The following is a 19,407-nucleotide window of genomic DNA, read 5'->3' on the forward strand; positions in this document are numbered from 1 at the left end:
TCACAAGTCTGCAGTGATGATGTGATTTAGCAAAGTCAATCACTTTTATACGAGGTCCAATATGAAATAGGTGGACAAAATGGGTCAAATCCACGTCCCCTGTCTTGAAGTATGTGTAGCCTGAAGTTATTTTGAGTTTATTCAATATTCAAATCAACTCATTTCAGATTGAGACTCATTGGCTTCTCATGATGGTGAAAAGTAAATAACAAATCATAATGCAGACAATCATTAACAAACAAGTCTGAGCTATCACAGCTGACTTTGGCCACAGTCAGACATGCAACCAAAACACATTGCAAAACATGGCACCGCATGGCACTTTCCTGCTGTCTTTTTCAGAAAATGTGATTATATTATAGGTGGGGATTGGACCCTTCCATCCACAGATGTGTTTCCACAAAAAGGTTTTCATAGAGGTGGAACTACCTTTGAATTGCCCTCTCTGTTATTTTAAGATTGCAGAGAGATGAAGGAAGCACAGTACCTCTTCATGCGGGAGGTTAATGTGTGTCTGTGCTCACTTGTCAGATGTAATTGAAGGGAACAGCTTATGAAAATGAGGTGGCAGGGATGAGGTCTTTAATTAGATCAAGATCATGGACAGAAATGAATTAGAATCACCACTCTCATTACCCACAGCAAAACTGGAGCAACACGACAATGAATACATGAAGGAAAACTTTAATATCTCAGAGACAGTGCTACTGTATCAATGGGGTTATGAGAAACGATCGCTCTATTTTGGAATAGCTCACTTGACCAAACCAGAATATTTAAGGGTGTCTTTACTTGCACCAGTTTTAATCTCTTTGTTGCTGTATCTAATGGCCTATCTCTCTCCATAAAATCACTGGATTCAATATGTGTGAATAACCTCATGCATGTTAAAAGCTCAATTTAGCCTGATATACGCTGAACAATGCAACATAGAGCTTATGTGCCATCTAGTGGTGGAAGACTGCTGTTTAAAAGCACAAATTCAAGGAAAGCAGATGACAGTTACAAGATGAAAAACAAGGTCGTTTTTTTTATTTATAGTTTTATTTTTTAGTAAAAATAGGGTAAATAAGAAAAAAATGATGAAATAAATGACATAAGAATATTATATAAATATATAAATATAAAATGACAGTATTCAATGATGATGACAAAAAAAAGAAGTTGTTTTGAGAATTTCTATTTGTGAATAAAAAATCATTTAAAATAACAAAAACAATCTAATATTTAAGAATGCAATTATATGTATTATCATAATAATTAATATATTTAAGGTCAAAGGAGTAGACAAAATTAGATTCAAAGAAATTGTATTTCATCTCATATCTTAAAGTCAAGGTACAAGGTAGATTCATTAGCGATTTTAAACATAGTTTTAAAAAGAAAAAGAAAAAGAAAATTAAAAAAAATTGTCCTTGATCCTGCTACATCTGTAAGAGTTGAAGGATGAGTTGAGGAGTCTCACAGCCTGGGGAATGAAGCCGCAATGAGGTCCACAATCTTTGGATATATCACAATAATAATAATAATAAGAAAAATAATAATAAAAAAGACGAAGAATCGATTTTATATTATGTTTACAAAAAGATCAGGAAATATAAATGTTTGTACACTGATCAATAAGGTCATTAGCAGGGTAGGCCTACATTTAATGTGAAATTTTGAGATGACTTTGGAATATTAAATTCACTGCAATACATGTGACATCATGGTGTAGACAACTTTCACATTTGTCGCCCAGAGTGCGGCCTCTCAGTGAGCCTCCCCTCGTCCATCTGATTGGCGGATCCTGTGGGGGCGGTACACGATGGTCTGCCTGACAGGCTAAGAAGAGGGCGTAAGTACCCACGGCAGACTGAAGCGGAGGGACACAAACTGTTCAGCGGCTCCCGCACGTGCTCACTCTGCTGCAGGAACGTGGACACTGATGCTCCGTAAACAGTGGAGTTAATTAAAATTCACGACAGTCACCGAGACTAAACGCTAACGTCTTTCCCTGTGACCGCTAGGTAAGTTTGTGTGGCTGTAAAGATATCCATAGTGTGCTAGCTAGAGAGCTAATTAACAGTTTAAATATGCCGTCAATTTGTCGTTGTTGTCTCGAAATTGCTCGCTAACTAAACTGTTAGCTTAAACTGTAGCGTGTTAGCTGCGCAAATCAGCAATTAACTTTACCTCTGTCGATGAGTATCACGCTTAAAAAACAAAGTTAACATTAGGTCTGCAAGACATGTTGTGGCCAAACAGTTTAGACTAGCTAAACTAGTTTAAACTGCTCCACTCATTACAGTCTGATAATATACCAGTGTATTGTATTTATTAATTGACAATGAAGGCTTCGCATTGTGATGACAAGATCAGTGTAACACAAACGCTCTCAGGCGCCTCCCTCATATGTGTGGTTGGTATTTCCCGCCATTTAATTTCATATCATGTGGTTGACAGTTGAACACAATGTTCAGCATGCAGTAATTGTTGAATATAATATGGTTTAGACTCATTCTTACGTTTGAATTGGTTGGATTTAGTCATGGTGACTCATTTCACCATGTGTTTTGTGTCTAGATAATGTGAGAGCACAATATGCGATCCAGATGTAAACACTTAGGGTAGTCCCACTTCCAAGTATAAAAACACATCAATATAACCACTGCCAGACCGACTGTTTATTTTTTTCTGATGCTTATACATGGTGGTGTAAGGTTACATTGGCAAAGTTTGAAAACACAGGAATCAAAGGAGTAAAAGACTGCAGGTTTCAATTTTGATTCAGTGAGAAACATATTACTAAATCTGTATATATATATACATACATACATACATACATACATACATACATATGATGTTAAAATGACTCCTTGGGACTTTTTAGTTTACCACTTTAGTAACAAAGCATGTCCACAGCATGTGCGCTTAGTGTTTCTGTTGCATCAGCTCTTCATCTCATATGTGGTCGAACAGGTTGAGTTGGGCATGTGCCTTAAGTTTTTTTTGTTTTTTTTCTTTAGTTTTCACACACCACTATGAAGTACATTCTGGTTACCGGTGGTGTCATATCTGGCATTGGCAAAGGCATCATTGCAAGCAGCGTGGGAACAATCCTCAAGTCCTGTGGCCTTCATGTCACAGCCATCAAAATCGACCCATATATCAATATTGATGCTGGCACCTTTTCACCTTATGAACATGGTGAGTAATTGAGTGCATTAACAGTGTTGCTTGTATTGTCTCTCATCTGCTCAAACATCTGCTGTTTGTTAAGATGTACAATAATGAATTTTTTCAGCTGGTACCGATAATCAATAATTACCTGCTGCTCAGGGACAGTACCAATAAGAAAGGGATGCACAATATGGATTTTTTTTTTTCAGCCAATACCAATAAATGACAATTACCTGCTTCTTGTGTCTTATACTAACAGCATAACCTATAACTTCACATCTTTGTATTTTAAAAAGAAGTTAATGAATTGTAGTTTATGCAACACCTGAGGGCGAGAAAGGCTAAGATGTGAGAGAGTTTAGAATATCTAATATGCCCAGCCATGACCTAACCAAATCTATTCTTTCTGCTAACACAACAGAAACAAAGCACAGTCCTGACCTTTTAAAATATTCATTAAATTTTTGTATAGTAAAGTATACCAAAAACTTCCCAAATATTCTTAAGTTTTTGTTGTCTAAGAATTGAAATTAAATGCTTCGACACAATCTGTCAAAATAAACGTGTCAAGGGGTTATATACAAGTAATTGAATCAGAAAGTAAAGTCTCTCTGTCTCCTTACAGACACACTAAGAAGTACACTATGGAGAATTACTGCTGTGGGACAGTTGGTGAGAGTCCACCCACACTGACAATGTGACAAGGCTAACTGTAGCATCACAGGGCTAGTGTTATGGAACAGTTATTAATTGCTTTAATGACAGAGTTGAGCCTTTTTGGTGTGAGTTTATTTGGTCCATTAAAAGTGTTGGATGTGAGCTGCCACTGCTGTTAGCTCGCACTCCAGAAACTGTCGTCCAGCACTGCGTTTGACCTGTTAAACTGCAGCAGCAAATTTGCTGATCTGGTAGGGAGTTGGGCAGTCGGGGGTTGGTCCCGTAGTGCAATCATGTTGTCTTCCTCTGAAACTGTGGAAGACATCTACATCGGCAAAGACATGTTGTGCTCTAGTCAGCATGCTGCTCTTGTTCTTCTTCCTCTCTGTGAAGGCCACTTACTGTACAAGATTGTGTAGATGCAGCCCTTGTTAAGTCAATAAAAGCAGTCTGGCCTCTTGTTATTGGCACTATTTTTTTGGCTATAATTTCATTATCGGAATAATGTATAATAATCTGAATGTTGCTATCAGCTGATATTTTTTTATATATATCATGCATCACTAGTTAATATGACAAGATGTGGCGTGGTAGCACGTGGACTAGTGGTCAGACCACCAGCTGAGTGTCATGGGGTCACCATGTGTGTCCACACAATAGATAGTTATTATGTCATAGGAAAAAAGCATTGGATTTCTACCAGTTTTGGTTCCGCCGACTTCACTAACCCTGTGATAAACTGATATAATGTCTATGTTGTGCAGGTGAAGTTTTTGTTCTGGATGATGGCGGGGAGGTGGATCTAGACTTGGGAAACTATGAACGTTTCCTGGACATCCGTCTCACCAAAGACAACAACCTCACCACTGGAAAGATCTACCAGTCAGTTATCACCAAGGAGAGGAGGGGAGACTACCTGGGCAAGACCGTACAGGGTGAGTGACTGCACCTGCTCCAAAACATTGAAGCTCCCCTTAACCGTTTACATGCTGCCAATACACGTAGCACAGTGGTACACTTGTTTGCATTTTTATTTTCCACTGTGTCTGTAGTACAGAGAATTTGGCGAGAGCTGTATCTGTTTTCACATGCATGTCCAGTGAGCTGTCCAGATTTGTTTTATATGACTTTTTCACTGTAAAATGTTTTCAGTGGTACCCCACATCACAGATGCCATTCAGGAGTGGGTGATGAAGCAGGCCAGGGTTTCAGTAGATGATGATGGTGTGGAACCACAAGTTTGTGTCATAGAGGTAAGTTGGTCTTGTTGGTACTTGTCTCTGTTCTCATCATACAGGAATTTATGTTAATGAAACTCAGTTTTGCAATACATGCAAAAAGACATTGAAACCTTCTTTGTCAAGTCAAAAGTGTTCAACAACAATGGGCAGCTCATAAGGAATTTTTTACCTTTCTTCAGTGCGTTTTATAGGAATAGAAGAGGCTTTTGATCAGAAATTAATTAATTAAATAATTATTTTGGACAGCATATACTGCAAAAGTATATCATTTTTAGTACATTTGCAGCTGAATTGTTTCAAACCCTCATAAGCAAGGATAAATTATTACTCTGCCTCCAGCAGTTCTTCTCTAATGGCACACATCCAAACCAGTAATATTATGGGCACAATATAACCAATAAAATCCTGTACTTTCCAAGGGTGTGTTATATTATATAACGAGCTTAGAACAAACCTGTGTGTTTGCACATGCAGTTCTGTGGTCTAAGCTGGTGTTTTGTGTCAACAGCTGGGAGGAACAGTGGGCGACATTGAGAGCATGCCGTTTATCGAGGCCTTCAGACAGTTCCAGTTCAAAGTGAAGAGGGAGAACTTCTGCAACATCCATGTCAGCTTGGTACCACAGGTATGGTCCTCGTAATGATAATAATTATAAACTTTATTTGTAGAGCACTTTTCAAGCAAAAGCACAAAGTGCTGTCCAAAAGAGAAACACAAAAACAGTGATTATGAAACATGCATAAACGTACACACAAAGACATGTACATATGTATGCAACAATTCAATAAGAGGAAACAAGCAATGAAGCAGTATTACACTAGAGAATGTGCTTTAATTCATTTGTGACATGACAGTGATGTGGTCAGGACCAAAGCGATTGCACAGAGGTCCCTTGGCGCCACTGAAGTGCTCAAATGACATTAAAGCACACCCTTGAGTATAATATTGGATTATACAACTATTATGAACAAAATGAAATATTTAATCAAAATATATTCATGTTTTGGGGCAATTAGCTCTCAAAATTAAAATGTTTTTTGGGAGTGTGATTCCCATTTTCACGGAATTACACTGAGTCTAATGACTGGAAAACAATCTGTCCCATCAGTAGAATCAGTAAAAATGTAATGAAACTTGCTGTACTACTCCAGGGTATGCTTTCTGTTCCCTCTGCTCAGAGAGTGCACTTTTCTATTTGTTTTTCAATTTGTTTTAATATTTTTGTTTCATTAAAAAATAAAAAAAGTTTTGCTGTGTTTTACTTTTGCTTTTCTAATAAAATTAGAAGTGAATTTGCTTTTGCATTCTTAGCCCAGTAGCACAGGAGAGCAGAAAACCAAACCAACCCAGAACAGTGTCCGAGAGCTCCGAGGGCTGGGCTTGTCTCCAGATTTGGTGAGTCCAATTACAATGTGCTGTTAAAACTTGGCATTTACTCCTGCACCTCAGATATAAACAGGCTGTGCCTCTACTTTTACTCTGTGTGTAGAAATCTATATCAGATAAATCTCGGTTATGTATTCAGCTCATGTCGTAAACAACCAAATAAAATCTGACATGAAATGACTTCAGACTATACCCTTGTCCTGTGGTGTATTGTAATAAAATAAACAAATTCATTCTTTCTAGATTATGTGCCGCTGTGCATCACTCCTAGAAACGGCTGTCAAGGAGAAGATCTCCATGTTTTGTCATGTGGAGCCCACACAGGTGAAATATTGTTGCTTTTATTTCTTTTTCTGAACAACCTAAGTTGAAGCTCGATGTGCACAGCATGCTGCTTACATTAGTCATGATCTAGTACACTTCATGTTGCCACCCTCCACATCTGCATGTGTTATTTTGTAATATTGTCTTTTATAATGCGTGAACTATACAGTACTACGTATGAGGGAAATGAGGTAGTGAGTACGGATTATTGCTACCTCACTGTATGCTAATACAATTAAGATTTGAGTGGTATGTGATTTAAATTGTTCTCTAATGATGTATGAATTTGTGCCACTGGCGGAACAAAAAGCTTAAGCACGTATTAAGAACGTAAGAACATTTAACTTTAAATATTTTAAATCTGGAAAAAAAAAAAAAAAAAATATCTTGAGTGGCAGAGAGGGGGGGTGATATATATATATATATATCAGAAAAGCCACCGCAAATCAAAAACACAATTTTAGGATTAATATAATTATGTAATTAATTGTAATCTTGAGGATTTTTTTTATATATTTGTGTGTGTGTTTTTTAACTGATTTCGGGGGACAATTGTATTTTATTTATTAAGTTAATGTTGATTTAAAACTGTTCTCATTGCTCTGCCCTTTCATTTGGAAAAACAAAAAGAAGAAAAAAAAACAACTGCAAGAAAATGTTTTTGCATTTCTCTCCAGGTGATCTGTGTCCAGGACGTCGCCTCCCTCTACAGAGTGCCCCTGCTGCTGGAGGAACAGGGTGTTGTGAGCTACTTCTGTCAGAGGCTGAACTTGCCTACTGAGATGAGGCCCAGGAAGATGCTCTTTAAGTGGAAGGAGATGGCTGACAGGTGAGGAGGTTTGTCTTAGCAGCTAACTTTTTCAAGGCTTTTAAGGAATGGACACAAATCATTTACCTGACAGTCAGGGAACAGTCAGTTTAGTCACTCAGGCACTTCTGGGAATTAAAAAAACAAAGAACGTTGAGCTCTAGAAGCCAAATGTTCCCCAGGCACTAGAGCATACTGTAGAAGTTACATTGCTGGACACTGAATTGTTCTTTAATTAGCAGTAAAGTTCTGATTAAATGTTGGTCCGGACTAGTACTGTGAATCATTCCCCTCTCTCCTCAGATCTGCCCGTCTCTTGGAGCATGTCTCCATCGCCCTGGTGGGGAAATACACAAAGTTATCTGACTCATATACATCCGTTATCAAGGCCATGGAGCACTCAGCCCTCGCCATTAATCACAAATTAGAGGTTAAGGTATGGAAACATTTCACATTTTATGTTTGGATATTTATGTCCGGATTCTCTGCAACACTGCTTTGCTGTTTATATTTTGACTGTTGTCACAAAAGCCTGGCATCGAGCCTAACATTTGCACATATTTAAACAGAAGTCAGGGTGTTGGCCATGATGTTGATCTCCATCCAAATGATATTGTTTGATGTTATTACAGTACATAGACTCTGCAGACCTGGAGAATACCACTCTGCAAGAGGAGCCAGTGAAATATCATGAGGCTTGGCAAAAACTCTGCAGTTCTGAGTGAGTACATAGACGATCAATATTAAGTACCTCACTGGTGATCCAGCGTCATTACGGTGTTTTGATGTGTGCCACATGATGGCAGCAGAGTGCTGTCATGCCCAGAGGTTTATGCCCCTTCATAAAATGATCTGTCCTTTTGCAGAGATGCACAATGTTTTATTACATCTTTATGTATAGGTTACTCCCGCAGTCTACTGGGAAAAATAATTGTATCCGTGTGTCCTGTGGCTAGGGGCATTACCTTTTTTATGCATTCATTTTAAAAGAAAGCCTAATCAGAGCAATCGATAGATGACTGTTACAATTGCTGTCCAGCATTTTGGCTAGAATACCTGAATATATGGAGAGAGAGTGGATTTGAAAACAGAGATATGCAGAAAATCACAACAGTGTTATCAGTTATGTCTCTGTATACAGCTGTTTATATTGGATGACATTTGTCTCATAAATAATCTGGACTAGTTCAGAAAATAAACTGAGGCTGTCGCTCCTTCCTTCCTCCTCACAGTGGTGTGTTGGTACCAGGAGGTTTTGGTGTGAGAGGGACAGAGGGCAAGATGCTGGCTATTAACTGGGCAAGGAAACAGAATAAACCATTCCTGGGTAAGAGAGATTCAAAACTGTTTTGTCTTATCAGTTCTGCCTTCTCCTTCAGTAGGAGTGTAACGTTCCACAGAAGTCACTGTTTGGTTCATACACCGTTTTTGTAGCCACAGTTCAGTACAGGGGAAAATCTCAAATGCATAAATATGTTACTTTTCATTTATTTTGAGCAGACAAGACAGACAGATAAGATCCTCTTTCTGGGGACTGAGGTAACATTTTTCCCACTTGCAACTTTGGTGAACTATTTTCATTAACATTTAAAATAAAACAACAATAACAGGCCACAATAGACTATAAAACTGAAAGACATCAGACATCTGAAAGACTGGAGAGTCTCTGCTTGTATTTAAATCTTATACTTATGTCTGGGATGTTCCTTGGCGCAGGTTGCAGGTGAGGTTGATAAAAAGATAGTGACCAGGTGCCAGATCATAAGCAGGACACATCCAAGAGGAAGTTACACAAATTGCAGACACAGTACTAAAAAGATGCAAATACAGCAAGGCAAAATGCCAAAGGACAAAGCTCGTTCACTATCACTTGTGCTACTGTTCACAAACAGTAACTGACAATCCCTGCATATTACACCTTTCACAAAGATATTTCATAAATTGTTAATATGCAGCTTTATAATTGCATTAATGTGGATAAAACAACAACATTGGTAGCTACAGTGTCTCTAGGAAGTTATTTTCTTATTTAGACTCATTTTTTATTGCTTTATTCACAAGACTGAAACCTTGTTCAGATAAGTACAAAAAGAAGAAATATAGTTGGTTGCATAACTAATTTACCACTTTGCTTTGACGCATGTAAATTTTAGCTAGTGCTTTTAGATGTTGCATGTTAGGTTCGGTACCCATCACCTGTATGGCAGCCTCGTGCTGTGTGGATGTCTCTGAGAAGGGCAAAATAAATTGTAGCAGCTGTCCTTCAGAATTTCTCTGTATTTTGTCTGCCAAAGAACTGTGACTTTGGATAAAATGTATTTTCCTGCAAAACATCAACCTGAAATATGAAGCCAAAGCTGCACAGAATGAGAAACATGTATTTGATGGCGTCAAATCCATTTGAGAAAGTGTGGCAAAACTTGAAAATTGCTGCACTTTGATGATCACCGTGAAAATTCCCATAGTTGGAGCAATCATGTTAAAAAATGAGGCAAGAAATGTTCAGATGTATTATGTAGTTCGAAACCCACTCTACGTTTAATATAAAGCCGAAATTTGCTGGCAGATATGAGAAACACAGGCCAAAAGTGCGTGTATTTACTTTTGCAGTCAGTTACTTTGTGTGTTAGATTTTTATGTAATTTAGATCCATTTGTTCTCACTTTGACATTAAGGAATCTGTTTTTAAATTATCAGAAAAAAATATCTTAATTGCATCTGCTTGAACATTCAAAGCTGTAACTTAGGGAAAAATCCCTAAGGTGAATACTTTCTAAAAGATACTTTATAATAACATGAATATAATCACATGCAAATACAGTAATGTTTGTCACATAAGTGGTTTCCACAGTGGGGATCTTGTTCAGTCTTTATTTATGAGTCCATACAATAACACTCATTATGCAAGAATCCTGCTGGTCTTGTTTTGTGCAGGAGTGTGTTTGGGCATGCAGCTGGCAGTGTGTGAGTTCGCCCGCAATGTTCTCGGATGGGAGGGTGAGTAATTGTGCCTTTCAATGTGGACCACTGTTACAAAAACATTTGATTTTTATGGTTTCTAATTTAATGATGAAAGAACCATAGCTCTGATGAGAAGTTGATTTTAAGCTCAGATCAGTTTCACTTATCTTTTTCAGATGCCAACTCCACAGAATTTAATCCAGAATCCAGTCACCCTGTGGTAGGTTATCTTTTTCTGCCACGCTCATATCACATCATATCAGCGGAGACTTCATTGGAATGGGTTTAACATCCTGTTTGATCTTGACAGGTGATTGATATGCCAGAGCACAACCCAGGGCAGATGGGTGGGACGATGAGGTTGGGGAAGAGGCGGACCATTTTTAAATCCAACACCAGTGTACTGAGTATGTATCCTCCTCGAATAATTGGCTGACTGTTGGCTTTTTCTTCTTTAAATTACAGCTGTTGTGTTTCTGATGTCTGATATTTCATTGTTCAAGGAAAACTGTACGGACATGTCGAGTATGTTGACGAGAGGCACAGGCACAGATTTGAGGTAAATTAAGGTTTTAAACCTCTGATTGACAAGTGTAAAACCAATGCATGTAATACAGCAGCAATACTCAGAGCAAAGCTTAAGTGTTTTTGAACTTGGACCCTGTTTTCCCACATTTTTGTTACGAAGTGGCTAATGGAGAAAAAAAAATTGGAAATTGGTCTAGTACTGAGAGATGCTGCACCAGTTGCAGTAGCACAACGGGCTGCATTGAGACCCCTACGGGCAATGATGCACCATCAACTTACATCCTTTAAAGTTCCTGTTTTTACCACAGAGAGGCACAGATATTATTCGACATTTCTGACACAATTTTTGATAAAACCCTGCAGCTAAATAAAACATTTTACTTTAATCTTTTGTTTGAGTCAGTTTGTTTGTCCTTGTGACCAAGTCTCACTCAAAGAGAAGTCTTGCTCTGAAATCTTGGAGACTTTTCCACATTGTTTGAATCAGCTAAATGTTCAGCCATGACACTGAGGATCCTTTAGATAACACTAAGCAACGCTTTCTCTTCTCCCTCTGGCACTCTTCTCCAACTGTCACTAATGTTTCCATGGTTGTTTTTCCTGCAACAAGTCTCCTCTCTAGATTTCACGCCACAACATCTTTGTGGGGTCCTTTCCTTAAGGTTGTCAGAAACTTATAATAATAGTCGGAGCCTGTCAGTGTGCAAAAAAAGCATGTTTAATGGACACAAATTGACAGTGCACAATGGTTTAAAGGGATTACATTGCTGCGGCTGCCACAGCCTCTCTCAGTACTAGACTTTTTAAAAAAATTATCTCCATTTGTCACTTAAAGACAAAAAAACATAACAAAATAAGGAAAAATACCAAAGTTCCTTTAAGGTGATAATATGCTGGATGGCCCGCCTTCTATTTTATAATACACAATACAAAAACAGATTGATTAACTTTGGGATTTTTTTGTACTGTGAATAAAAGTAAGGTATGAGAGTGCATAAAAAGCATTCAAAGAGAGCTTGTTCCTCACATTTACAAGTAAAAAAAAAAACAAACGAGAGGATCCCCCAGACCCCCCAAAGTCTGAGTAAAGCACCAAATATCTCAAATCCTGAAAACGCCCTGCATACACTCTGCCTGTGTGGGGCTGCTGTGACTGGACTTGCTTCTTAGCAGCCATGAGTAAGGATAGCAAATGTCAAAAGGATGAAAACGAGCAATTCATATATTGCACAGACGGATAAATATTTGCCAAGTTTTTATTTATGAACGGGGCTTTTGCCAAAGTGGCCGCTGGGCAAAACAAGTTGAGTATCCTGTTATACAGCATGTTATTCTGCCCTTATGTGAAGCAGGACCATGAGGACATTTACTGTTTAAGTGTCATAGAATAACCTCAAGGCCTCTCAGAAACCTTTCCTTAATCCATCAACCATTTCTCATTTTAGGTGAACCCTGAGCTGATAGTCCACTTTGAAAAAAAAGGTCTGAAGTTTGTCGGCCATGATATGGAAGGAGAGAGAATGGAAGTCATTGAATTGGAGGGTGAGTGGAAAATGTTCCTGAAAAGACGCATCTGCGCACTGCTGCTAATGAATGCAACCTGCTGTGTATGACCTGAAAGCTTTCACCTGGCTGATCTTTAGGATAAACTCTACAACTTCAGGGTTTCTTCAACAAACTTTGCCTCAGTGTCCTTCTGTATGTTTAAATAAGTGCAGTTTATGTAGTGGAGGTCTGTGTCTTTACTAATCCACGTGTCTGTTTCAGATCATTGTTACTTTGTTGGGGTGCAGTACCATCCAGAGTTCACCTCGAGGCCCATCAAACCTTCTCCTCCATACTTCGGTCTCCTGCTGGCTGCTGCAGGAAAACTCCAGAGCTACCTGAGCAAGGGCTGTCGCCTCTCTCCACGGTGAGTTCTTTGGTTTTTCTACAATTTTGCAGTAAATTTGAAATGTGAAGTGTTACTTTAGTGCTCTCCGTCTTTCTTTTTTCTCTGAATTCTCTGGTTCTTTTTTGAGTAGCATCATATCACACTTGAATAAATTTCTTTTCATATTTTACCCGCTAACTGGCATTAATGCTGATTGGTTAAAATAAAACATTGGCCTTACCTTTCATGTGGACATTATGTTCATGGGGGCAGCTTATCTAATATTAAATAGTGTATGAAGTCATTACATTACATTTTTATTTTTATTAAACCCTTTACACTATACATTGTTGGCATTTTTATGTTATTGAATTTGCTCAAATGTAGTTGAGTTGTCAGGCTGAATGGAAATTTACAAGCATTTTTTTTATTTAGTGTCATAATCTACTACAGTTAGTTTACAGCGACACAGTTGTCAGTGCACCAGCACTCACAATAAAGCAATCCCTGTCAGCATTGCTGCTATAATGCTCATTTTATGTATTCATCTTCCTTTGCAGGGACACTTACAGCGACCGCAGTGACAACAGCTCTCCTGAAGCAGACATCTCCGAGCTGAGGTTTCCCTCTTTGTCCTTAGACTAAAGGATGTGTAGTTGTTGCGTATGTTTAGTAGTAAATGCAAGGTCCAGAAAAAAGCTGGTCCACACAATGGTTTTTACATACTGATAGGTACAGCATCCTGTGAGAGTCATTTATGCTGTAGTAAATATAATGTTTATGTGTAAAAAGGATGCCTTGCTGTTAACTCTGTGGGGTTTAGGAGTTATGGTTTAAGAGTATGAGCAGAAGCCTGGATACTGTTTTAATGGGGGATTTTGAAATACCTGTACAGACTTTTTTTTTTTTTTTTTTTTTTTTTTTTTTTTTACTAAAGAAGAATATAAAATAGGGTGAGGCATGAATGGTAGAACATTGGTCTGTCAGTATGCAGTATATGCAGTTTTTGCACCTTTTAAGATCATGATGCTTGGCAAATTGTGAGGAGATGGATAGTGTATTTTGCAGTTAAGTATAGAAAATTGTGACAAGCTCAGAATAAGCAGATTTGTTTGCAGCAGTGACAAGTGGTCAGGTCAGGAGTCACGGTCTGTGCAATCAGGATGCTCTTCAGGACAACCATCCTGCAAATCAGTCCAATCCAATGTACGAAAATACACATTAGAACCACTGACTTTTTACAGTTGTTCACAACTTGTATTGTGAAAATGTTGCCTGTGTATCATGACAGATGCATCCAGTGGTGTAGTGGAGTGTATACAAAGGTATTCACACCTCTTTTTCTGGTTGTTCACAATATTCCCACTTATCAGACAAAATGCCATTAGAATATATAGGAGAGTGCAACAAATCCCTCTTTGGCTACAAGTACACCCACCTCATCGTCTACCACTACACCTCTGGACACTTCAATACAGTTACCTCCTTGAAATATTTACTGTCTGTTTTTACAGTTTTATTATTTGTATTTCTCCTTTTAGGTTTAATACCGCCTCACATATCTTAACTCTCATTCAGGGTTCTACACAAAAGTGAGTAAGCTACATGTCACTCTGGTTTAAAATGATCTTGCACATAGAGCGTACATGCATATCTGTGTGAGATAAAACTGGACCACATTGTTGTACTTTGGTGACTTTGGGGTGTTTGTGATTTATTTGTTTTTTTTTTTGTTGTAAGAGGGTGAACCACATTAGCTGATATCACAAGGGCAGTGGGTGAGAATTTCTTCATGCAATTTGTGCACTTGGTGGTGTTATTCCTTTAAGTTTTTACTTCTTAAACCTGAGCTCACCAGTTTGTTCTTGCATGACTTTTATGTTTTGAGTCCCTCTGCCAGCTGACATCAACAAGCATGGTTATGACCACATTTGCCTTTCACAGCCGTATCTGACCTGAAATGAAAAATGCTGATGCACAGTCATCTGACAATCTGGTCAACTTAAATTGCCTTTTGTCAATAGTATTTACTGAGAAAGAAAGCTTATAAAAATGGTTTTCCTTGAACTGAAAGAAAAAGCTAAAGAGTAGCAGTCAGCTGATCAGCATCAAGCTTCCAAGTTACATTTTCACTTGGAGTCAAATGTGGAGGACCTGGATAGTTAAATCATTGCTGCCAGTGCCTTTATTTATCTGTTGTTGGCCCAAATGTATTAAAACAAACCTATTTTTATATTTATGAAGTTCAGATGCATGTGTGATGCATTATGTGTGTTTATTCTGAATAAATATATTTTTATTCCTCATGATAATCTGGCCTTTATTCTAGTAAAGCTGAGAATGACAGCCAGTTCTGCCTTTTATTGGGGACTGTGAGATGCTTCAGTTTTAAGGCAAAAATATTCATTGATACATTTTAAAAAGCTTTGTCTTCACTGATAGCTCTATTTTCATTGTCTTTTTCTATTGGGAGCACACTGTTGTATTTATTTATATGCAAAACTAAACAGTGCTGTAGCAGCCCCTAGAGGCTGCCCTTTTCATTACTACCCACTATCTGAAAAGGTTACAGAAATTATGAAAACAAACCCACAATATGAAAAGGTTATCGTGATTATATAAACAAACCTATAAAGGACCAGTGTCTAGGATGTAGGGGATTTATTGGCAGAAATTGAATATTATATTTACCAGCTGATGTAATGTCACAAAGGCTGTTTTTATTTTTGTTTGGACCATTTTGCCAGGTTTTTATGTTATGTTTTGTTTTGTTTTTTTGTCTGTCTATAGATAGTCCTTGTCAAAACGATAGTCACAAAATTTTGCCATTTACGTTTTAGGTCAGCCACCGTAGTTCTTCCAAATGCTTGGTACAAATGAGAAGTTTCAAATCACCACTAGATGCCATGAAAGCCTACACTCCAGACCACTAACAGAACCAGAAAACAATCACTTACAGGAGTGTTTAGTTGCTGTGCAGTGATAATCATGTGTGAAAAGCTCACTGAATTTAGGGAGTGGTCTTATATTTTTCGTTCTCTAATAGACCACAGATTGGACCTTCAATGAGTGGCACCTATGGTCATTACTAAAGCAGCCACAATGACTGAATTAAAGTGAACAGACATGTAGTCATCTCTGTAAATAACAGTAAAGCCATTGTAGAAGAATGACTTACATATCCTGAGGCTTTCCCTCTGTTTCCCCAGGGAATGTAAAGCTGTATTGTTATCAACTTCCCCTTTTTGGAGGCAATGTTCACTCTACAGACAAAACCATAAAGTGATTAAAATGGCAGCAAATATGGGCAAACACTTGCCCACACTCACCCTCACTGTCTATGATTAGTAGTTATGAGCTGGTGACAGCAGGAAACTACAGTGTTTGCCTTGATATGCCAACTTCTACTTCCTTATCAACCCCCCTCTTCACTCCCACATTTGACCCTCCCATTCCACAACAGCCCTCCCTGTGTCCTTGTGCTGCCCCGCCTTTAGTCAAGTATCAACAGGCAAACTTTAGAAGTCCACACCCCTGCAGCGCACATGCTTACAGTGGCAGTTAAGATCTGCAACTCAGATGAGAACTGCAGCTCCACCGGGATCTACTCTTTTCGTTGGACAGATTTCTTCACATGCCTGCTTCTGAGGAGTTTTTGGATGAAGCACCATGGGAATGAGACCTGAGAGACCTGTGCTGCAGCCCTCAACTGTATAAGAGTCGGGGATGACTTGAGAAAGTAGACTCCTCTGCTGATTTGTGAAATTTAGAAGGAGTGGCTGCTGCGGCTGTTTCTCAACATTTGGAGCGTCAAAGATAGGGAAGCAACCTGTGGGAGGCTGATGTGGGATTTCTAGTCCCTTACAGGTATCATTTCTTTCTCCAACCCCCTGGTACGATCTATGCTATTCAACATATTTCTTCTTTTAAAAAATCCCTAACCATGCTTATATCCACTTCTAGAATTTATTTCTTTGTCTTTCTCATAACTTCTATACACCTCCTGTATCCCCACAAGCTGCTTTCATTATCATCCCATTTTTTTCCCACTAGCAGCAACTATGGACTTGACTTTGTGGCAGTACCAGTTCAGGATCATCATGCTGGGGGACTCCACAGTGGGCAAGTCCTCCTTGCTGAAGCGCTACACTGAAGACTTGTTTCTGGAGTCCATCAACCAGACAGTGGGTGTAGACTTCTACGTTCACTTCCTGGAGGTGGAGCCGGGGGTCCGCGTCAAGCTGCAGTTCTGGGACACGGCTGGGCAGGAGAGGTTCAGGTGAGGATGCACCCAGTCTTGTAGGAGGATGCCTTTTTGCAAAGACAGTAAAACAAATAATGCCATTCTTATGATGAATATTCAAGAGATGACTCGTGAATGCAAATGTTCTATCCAAATAAACTACCAATGGTTACTCCATTCACACCGGAGCTGTTCTTCAGTGTTTGCTCCCAGCTTCTTCTGTGTTTCCACCCTGTCGGCCTCACAAGATCACTGTGTACAGAGATTCAGTATGTGTAATGCTTAAAGTGGAAAGGCAAATCTTTGAAAAGGCATATTCTTCATGCTCAGCATATTTAATGGAAAGAAATAACATGTTTCTGTCTGTCTCTGATTGCATTAAATCATTTCTTCAGTTGACTGAACTGTAGCAAATTGCAAACTGTTTGTGTTTACCTCCTCTCTGCATGGTATCTGTGGCCTGCTAATCCCACATGAGTCAGCTAAAACTCAGCCAAATCCGGGTTGTTTTCATAATGAGGTAATGAAGAAGTAAGTTTTCACTAACTGGCTGTTCGGAGAACCGTTTACAAAGCCTTTTCTTTGATGTCAGTGACTCATGGGGGAGCCGCATGCCTCTTGAAGGTTTCACGATTAGGGTGATAACAAACACAGTGGCCATCAATTTCTTTCAAAGAAACAGACTCTTTGTCAATCTGCTTATCTGGGAAAAAAAAGCTCAGCTCAAACAGTGCAGAGGATCAGGTGATTATTTGCTCACTGAAACAGGAAATAAGTTGGTAACAAAGTTTGAACTCTGCACAACCTAGTGAGGGCTTTGGGGGGATTTCATGTGTTGAAATTCAAACCGCCTAAGGTTTTCTTGTATGTTTTCCCTCCGTGTCTCACTTCTTTTCACAGGTCAGTGACCCGCTCTTATTACCGCAACTCAGTTGGAGGCCTGCTGGTGTTTGACATGACCAACCAAGCCTCCTTTGACCATATTAAGGAGTGGCACGCTGAGGTGTGCGAGCGCGTGCTGCCGCATAAGGTTCTGTTCGTTCTGGTGGGCCAGAAGAGTGACCGAGACGCTGCGGGGGAGAGGGTGGTGAGTCGAGAGGAGGCTGAGAAACTGGCTGGGCAGCTGGGGATGCCCTACGTGGAGGCCTCTGCCAAGACGGGTCAGAACGTGAAGGACGCCTTTGAGCTGCTCACTCGACGGATCTACCAGGGTCTGTTGAGCGGAGAGGTAGAGCTGCAAGAGGGTTGGGATGGAGTCAAGTGCACTGCACCACAGGCTCTGCAGTTACAGAGAGCCAACCTGGCACAGCCCAGCACAGCCTCCAAGAGCAAGAAGTGTTGTTCTTAATCTGTGGACTGGTGGTCAGCCATGCACTTATGTTACTGTAGTACCAAAACCGGCCCTCAGGATGTTGGATTTGTGGTGTAAGTTTACCGTTAAGAAAACCACTCACTGATTTAAAATGCTTTTTTTTTTTTTTTGCACCTTTAATACCATCCTGACCTTTTAGTAATGTCAGAGAATGATTTGAGACATACAGACATTGCTAAACTGGGTTAAGATTTTAAAGTGATATTTACAGATATTTTTTGCCATGATGGCAGCGTGGTAATGTTGGTCCACCCCTTTGATCCAGACGGAAATACCTATAAAATCTAAAAAACCCTATTGGATGGATTGCTATGACATTTTGCACAGACATTCGTGGCCCCTAGAGGAATAATTCTCACTGACTTTGGTGATCCCCCGACTTTTCATCCTGCACCACCAGCAGGTTGACATTTTTGGTGAAATGTCCTGACAACTGTTCAGTGGATTGCTGTGAAATTTGCTGCAGGTGTTCTAGGCCCTTAAACTTCTAACTAAGTGTCATTACTAGGTCAAATTTTCAATTTGCCAAGAGTTTGGCCTTTGAAAACTAATGACATTCTCATCTACCACACTAGTGCTAATTAGGCTTCTTACAGCTCGAGGCCAGTTAGATAATCAAAAGATTTTTAATGCCAATCATAATTTAATTGAAGACCAATTTTACAATCACTAAAATTGAAGTAAATGAAAATAATATGGAAATGGACGGTTCAGCAATGTTTATTTGAACGTAAAATGTCAGTATTTTGTCTCGTGAGACAAAGGTGAAACACAACTGAATTTGTTGGTTGGTTTCGTTGTGTTGGTTATTTTGTGTTTCACACTCTGCATGTGGGATTCAGCTGCTTTTAT

General features: G+C 39.1%; 2 protein-coding genes across 4 annotated transcripts; both read left to right on the plus strand.

The window, feature by feature from the left end:
• The first annotated feature begins 1,747 nt into the window (after positions 1–1,747).
• Positions 1,748–15,249, plus strand: LOC121945150 (CTP synthase 1-like). Of its 2 annotated transcripts, XM_042489179.1 has the most exons (18): positions 1,748–2,009; positions 3,009–3,189; positions 4,584–4,754; positions 4,972–5,072; positions 5,569–5,685; positions 6,372–6,455; positions 6,690–6,770; positions 7,448–7,599; positions 7,882–8,014; positions 8,211–8,299; positions 8,811–8,905; positions 10,513–10,575; positions 10,716–10,759; positions 10,850–10,946; positions 11,043–11,098; positions 12,513–12,609; positions 12,835–12,979; positions 13,501–15,249. In XM_042489179.1, exons 2-18 carry the CDS (start codon positions 3,024–3,026, stop codon positions 13,583–13,585), a joined length of 1,776 nt encoding a protein of 591 aa, XP_042345113.1. In that variant the 5' UTR covers positions 1,748–2,009; positions 3,009–3,023; the 3' UTR covers positions 13,586–15,249. The 2 variants fall into 2 exon arrangements, with proteins under 2 accessions (XP_042345113.1, XP_042345114.1); XM_042489180.1 differs by lacking the exons at positions 1,748–2,009; positions 3,009–3,189 and adding an exon at positions 3,800–3,834.
• A 1,265-nt stretch (positions 15,250–16,514) lies between these two features.
• rab42b (RAB42, member RAS oncogene family) lies at positions 16,515–19,407 on the plus strand. 2 transcript variants are annotated; one of them, XM_042489181.1, is made up of 3 exons: positions 16,515–16,807; positions 16,994–17,219; positions 18,084–19,407. In XM_042489181.1, the coding sequence occupies exons 2-3, from the start codon at positions 17,002–17,004 to the stop codon at positions 18,529–18,531; spliced, it is 666 nt and encodes a 221-aa protein (XP_042345115.1). In that variant the 5' UTR covers positions 16,515–16,807; positions 16,994–17,001; the 3' UTR covers positions 18,532–19,407. The 2 variants fall into 2 exon arrangements, with proteins under 2 accessions (XP_042345115.1, XP_042345116.1); XM_042489182.1 differs by having other exon boundaries at positions 16,997–17,219.

This window comes from Plectropomus leopardus, chromosome 7 (assembly GCF_008729295.1).
Source record: "Plectropomus leopardus isolate mb chromosome 7, YSFRI_Pleo_2.0, whole genome shotgun sequence".
Lineage (NCBI taxonomy): Eukaryota > Metazoa > Chordata > Actinopteri > Perciformes > Serranidae > Plectropomus > Plectropomus leopardus.

Bases quoted from the DNA above. Each gene is read 5' to 3' on its own strand.
- LOC121945150 (XM_042489179.1), top strand. From the start codon at position 3,024: ATGAAGTACATTCTGGTTACCGGTGGTGTCATATCTGGCATTGGCAAA. The intron at 6,771-7,447 runs GTGAAATATTGT...ATTTCTCTCCAG, and splicing joins GTCATGTGGAGCCCACACAG to GTGATCTGTGTCCAGGACGT. The intron at 8,015-8,210 runs GTATGGAAACAT...ATGTTATTACAG, and splicing joins ATCACAAATTAGAGGTTAAG to TACATAGACTCTGCAGACCT.
- rab42b (XM_042489181.1), top strand. From the start codon at position 17,002: ATGGACTTGACTTTGTGGCAGTACCAGTTCAGGATCATCATGCTGGGG. The intron at 17,220-18,083 runs GTGAGGATGCAC...TTCTTTTCACAG, and splicing joins GCTGGGCAGGAGAGGTTCAG to GTCAGTGACCCGCTCTTATT.